Below are 5,500 nucleotides of genomic sequence, written 5' to 3'. Positions count from 1 at the left end.
AGCTTTTGCTTTTCAGCATCCTCCGATTCATCATCTTTATCATTTGAAAATTCGAGGTACATAAAATGTTTATCACGCGCTCATGTTAAGTGGGAATATAGTACACGGCAGACACATCAATTTTTGGCACTGAACATTTCATCCGTAAATGTTTTAGCATAATTTAAAGTTAAAAACAGCGCGAATGGCAGAGTGAAACAAACAACCTCTTTCACACATAGAAATAACATGTAATCGGTGGTGCGCCAGATGCGCCGTTATTTGTCAACCGCAGAAGGTGACATGTGACGTAACAGCATCAAGAGCGTCTTTTTCAAGAACTTTAAAAAAACATGTTTTCTATCTGTCTTCCCCTATTTTTCTCAGCATAATGATTTTATGAGGGAATTGTATGCACCATAAATTCTGCGAAAATAGTTTGATCATTTCTATACATTCTTAAAAAATCGAGTTCCCAACCCCATTGAGATTGTATGACCTACCATGAAACTCAAGAAACTCAAGGTCTCAAGAAACAACTAACAAGCCAACGGTTATTTGTGTGCAATATGAAGTGTGTTATGGCAGATAAAAACATGATCGGCACGAGGGTACAATTTTGTCGTGATCCGACGCTTTTTACATAATAATACCCTAAATACCCGAAGTGTCACGCATAGGTGGCGGAACGGGGGGGGGGGCATCGGGGCACCGTGTCCCCTTTGATTTTGGTATTTTAACATTGGCGTTGCAACTTGCAATCCCTATTGACGCTGCATGGAAAGATGCGACCAAAGGTCGGCAGTGCCCCCTCCCTTAACCCGCGCCCCAGTGGCGGTCTCAGCCAACTTCGCCCTAGTGGGGGGGGGGGGGATATGTTACCACCCACCTCTAACTCAAAAACTAAGAGGGCTAGAAAGACGCGGTAAAAAGCAGTCGATAGCTCTCAATGCGTACGTTTGAAAGTATTTCGGTCATTTTTCATCATAGAGTAATATTGGGGTCACCAGAGGTCATCAAAGGTCAAAATTTGCCAAATGTCATTATATTTCTCAGAAAACATGCATTTATCTCAGGAACTATGATAGCTAGAAAAACGCATGGAAAAGCAATCGACAGCTTTTGAACTCTTCTTTTGATAAGGTCATCATCAAAATTGACCTCAGGTCAACGGTTTAGCCTCCAGAGGGCAAAAACTCCAAAAATAACAGTTTTTTTTTTTCGAAATGTGTTTTTCGACAATAACTTTTAACTTAAAAAAAGCCACAACATTTCTATTGCCAGAATCGTGTTCCTCTCCCCGAGACGCGTCGAATGAGCTATAATTTGACCTTGAAATGTCAACTTGAAAATTTGAACTCGGGTCAAGGTCATGACCTGACCGGGAAAGGTCATGTTGCATATCATTCGATGCGTCTCAACAAGACAAACACAATGAGACCATCCCCAGCGTCCTATCTCTTTCCAATCGAGAGTTATTGGCAAAAATCTGTTTGTAACCTCAAATGACCTCGGATGACCTTTCTAGAGGCTATCAGCAAAAAGACACCTTGGTCCTCACGGGTGGTCCAAATCATTGTGGTTCTGAAATATTTGGACTGTTCCTATGCGTACACACGGATCTAGAGGCATTTTCATTTTTCTCCATTGACTTATATGCGTCATATAGCATTAACCTTTTACCGCTGGTGCCGAATCGTGTTACCACGTACTTTTTATGATACAGGTCATGGCCTCACTGCTGGACTGCTGGGGTCCTCAAACTGAATGGAATAGTTCGCCGAGCCGCCGCAGCCAAGAAGCGATACTTTCAAGACAGATAATGCTTGTAATGTAACATCAAAAACTCGCAGTGAGTATGCATGGAGTCTGAGCGGTGGTGTTAACTCGCCACCTGTTCACAGACGCACGTGCGCCATCGGCAGTCGACGCTGCGCTGCCGGCCGACCGGTCGCGATGACGCCGCGCGGCGGCCGGCTCGCATTGGTCGGCCGCCGCTCGCCCAGCCTACAAATAGTGGAGCCGGGCGGCGGCGGCCGAGTCGCGACTGGACAGTGAAGGGCAGCCGTGCGGCGCCGTGCCCACTCCCACACCGGCCGCCATGACCTCCGCGTGGCGCACCATGATGCTGTGCGCCGCTCTGAGCGCCGGCTCGGCCGCGCCGGCACACAATCTGCACCTTCACTTCACCGAGGCCGAGCTGCGCCAGACGTTTGCCGTTAATCGTCACGACGACGTGCCAGAGTACGACGTGTTCCACGTGCGGTCCCGACAGCGGCGCTCCGTCGACGGCCGCGCGCGGCGTAGCGTTCATGTGAACGCTTTTGGAAACCGGATCGATCTGGACCTGCAAGCCAATCATGAGATCGACGATCGGATTCGACTGTTCTACGCCGACGTCGGCGACGCAGGCATCAATATCGAGCGCGTGCGCGGTGACACGGCGATGCACGTGGGTGAGTTGTATCAGGACGTGGCGGCGGACGCGGCACTGCTGGTCGATCACGCTGCCGACGGCACGCTGCAGCTGAACGGTGTGGTGGCCGACCTGGTGATCGCGCCAGCGCCGCGCCGCCTCCACCGGCTGGTGCCGCCGCCAAACGACGGCCACCCGCTGCTGACGGAGAGCGAGACGGCTGACCTGCGGCTCTTGAACGGCACCGGCAGCGGCCGGCGGCGCCGCTCGGCGGCCGTCACCAGCGGGCTGCACCTCATCTTCCAGCGGCGGCACCATCGCGGCCTGGTCGGCAGCGCGCCGCTCGCGCCAGCCGACGACGAGGCCTTCCTGGAGCCCGAGCCCGGCCAACAGCCGGAGAGCCGCCCTGAGCGGGACACCGGTAGGCGGAAACGTGCCCAGGGGGACGACCTGTTCCCGGAGGTGCTGGTCATCGTAGACTACGACACTTACGCAGTGCACAATTATGACGCTGCCACCGCCAAACGCTACATCATGAGCTTCATGAACGCCATCGACCTACGCTACAAGCAGGTCTCCTTTCCCTCTATCACCATCAAAGTGGCTGGTATTGTCATTAGCAAGAGCAAAGAGGCGACCCCATACTTGGAGAACAATCTGGTGGAGGGAATCTATCTAGATGCCGTGTCTGCACTGTCTTCGATCGGAAGGTACCTTTACAACGAGAACCGGCTGCCTAGCTACGATGCCGCCCTCGTCTTGACAAAGCGAGACATGTGCACACGAAATGGCAACTGGGGCTCCTGCAACAAGGTAACGGCGGGTTATGCATACGTCGGCGGCGGCTGCAGTATCAGCAAGTACTTTAGCAAGATCAACTCTGTAGCGCTAGTAGAGGACTCGGGTGGTTTCTCCGGCATTATCGTGGCCACGCACGAGCTGGGCCACCTGATGGGAGCCGTGCACGACGGCTCGCCGCCAGCCTCGTACGTCGGCGGCCCGGGAGCTCTCTCCTGCGCCTGGACAGACGGCTACATCATGTCGGACCTGCGCCGCGACTACAAGGGGCTGCAGTGGTCAACATGTAGCATCAGCCAGTTCGCGCATTTTGCCAACGACCGACGTTCTGCCTGCATGCAAAACTACCCGTCCCAGTCTCAGGACGTCTCCTCCGGGGGCGTGTTGCCGGGGAAACTCATCAGCCTTGATGCGCAGTGCAAGCGAGACCGCGGCTCGAGCGCCTGTTTCAAGGACCACCGCGTGTGCGCCGAGCTGTACTGCTTCGAGCAGACGAGCGGCTACTGCGTGTCATTCCGGCCGGCCGCCGAGGGCTCCTCGTGCGGCCAGGGCATGCACTGCAGGAACGGCTTCTGCGAGCCGGAGTCGTTCTTCTACTGAGTGGAACGTCGCGCTGTCATGGCGCCGTGTGTTCCACGCACTGTTCTCAGGTAGCTGCGGCGCCAGCGGGAGCGGACCGGCGGCGATGGCCCCTCGCTGGCGAGGGCTGGCCGCGCAGACGCCAAGCGCAGGCCGCCAACTCGGTCGTGACCGTGGGTTATGTTGTTGTTCGAAGGCACGCTGGCGTGCAACGGGTCACATGGTGCTGTTGTTACTGCTGCGCCGCGCCGTGCGGCGGGTCCGTCCAGTGCCAGATCTTGTTATTGGTAAATGTAACTGTGTGAGATGAATACCTGTGTGAGATACCGTGAATAACTGGCGAATTTAGAGTGAGTAGTGATACCTCAGCCCATCGAATAGTGCGCCGCAGCCGCGCAAACCGCACCCTCATGTCCATTATTGCTTTTCTGATGGTCGTGTTCACACCAAAGGTAATATACGTCGACTGATCACGCAGAGTGCAGTTTGATTAGCGAGAAACTGGAAGCGGAAAGGGGTACGAGTTCGGCTGAATTGCACAGGAGCTACCCAGGAGGCGTCTCCGTCAGGCTAGGAGTGCTACACCTCGTAGCTGGATGGCATTAGCAAATAACATTGGGAACATCGAAACCGCAGCCTTTTTGAAATGATGCGTACCAAAATACGCAACAAGGTACGTAGCTGATCCCGTAGCTCAGCCGGTAGAGCGTTGGACTCCGTGTGGTGAGAGCACGTGCCCTGGTTAGAAAAGTCCGGTTCGAAACGCGACGGGCTCCAGATGTTTATGAGCGTCCTGACAGGTATGGTTACGGTTGGTAGCAGGCCGTAATCAGCTGAATTCAGTGATGGGGACCGGGCGTACATACATACGCGGCTATGTACGGACGTTAATGCCTACTATAAATTCTGACATAAACCAGGAATTGTGCGATTGGAGGGCAGAGGGCAAAGCAAGCGCAACAAGCTCTGCAACAAGTAAAACATTTTATTTTTCAGTTCCAGATTCATCATTCAACAAGCCACTTAACTCAAGTGACTTGAGTCTAGCATTCGCGCCCCGCGCCCGGTAGAGAGAGAGAGAGAGAGAGAGAGAGAGAGAGAGAGAGAGAGAGAGAGAGAGAGAGAGAGAGAGAGAGAGAGAGAGAGAGAGAGAGAGAGAGAGAGACAGACAGAGAGAGAGAGAGAGAGAGAGAGAGAGAGAGAGAGAGAGAGAGAGAGAGAGAGAGAGAGAGAGGGAGAGAGAGAGAGAGACCGAGAGAGAGAGAGAAAACACACACACAATATTGAAACTCGATCAGCAATCACCATGGACAGGCTAAGGCAGCTACCGAAGGCAGTTGAAAGAGAAAGCCAGGTGAAGGCCGAAAAGTTCTTAATATTGGCAATACCTGAGTGAAAAAAGCCTCTTATTTCTTAATTAACCCGCGCCCCACTGGGGATCCTGGATTTCCACGCCCTGCTGGGGGTGTTTGAATACCCCCCCCCCCTTCTAACTCGGTTCCTAGGCCACGTAGCGTCAGCGATAAGCGGAAGGCGGCGTTCCAAAGAGCGCCAAAAATAATGACGAAATCACTTCAGCTACTTTTTTGGCCAGGTAAAAGGTCAATACACCAGAGATCATTAAAGGCAAAATTTCGCCGATTGTAAGCGCGCTGTCGACAATTTCCAAGAACCCAACGCATAACTCGGGAACCAATAGAACGACAGCGCCGCGGAAAAGCACATGCG

At 53.2% G+C, this 5,500-nt stretch overlaps 1 protein-coding gene across 1 annotated transcript; it reads left to right on the top strand.

Annotated features, from left to right (window-relative positions):
• The first annotated feature begins 2,023 nt into the window (after nt 1–2,023).
• On the top strand, nt 2,024–4,243 carry LOC122388676 (A disintegrin and metalloproteinase with thrombospondin motifs 18-like). The gene has a single exon (XM_043379968.1). The coding sequence runs from the start codon at nt 2,081–2,083 to the stop codon at nt 3,791–3,793; it is 1,713 nt and encodes a 570-aa protein (XP_043235903.1). The 5' UTR covers nt 2,024–2,080; the 3' UTR covers nt 3,794–4,243.
• The last annotated feature ends 1,257 nt before the right edge of the window (nt 4,244–5,500 follow it).

This window comes from Amphibalanus amphitrite, unplaced genomic scaffold, assembly GCF_019059575.1.
Source record: "Amphibalanus amphitrite isolate SeventyFive unplaced genomic scaffold, NRLGWU_Aamphi_draft 000331F_arrow, whole genome shotgun sequence".
Taxonomy (NCBI): domain Eukaryota; kingdom Metazoa; phylum Arthropoda; class Thecostraca; order Balanomorpha; family Balanidae; genus Amphibalanus; species Amphibalanus amphitrite.
The sequence above is the reverse complement of the archived record's forward strand: the minus strand, read 5'-3'. Positions and strand labels throughout refer to the sequence as shown.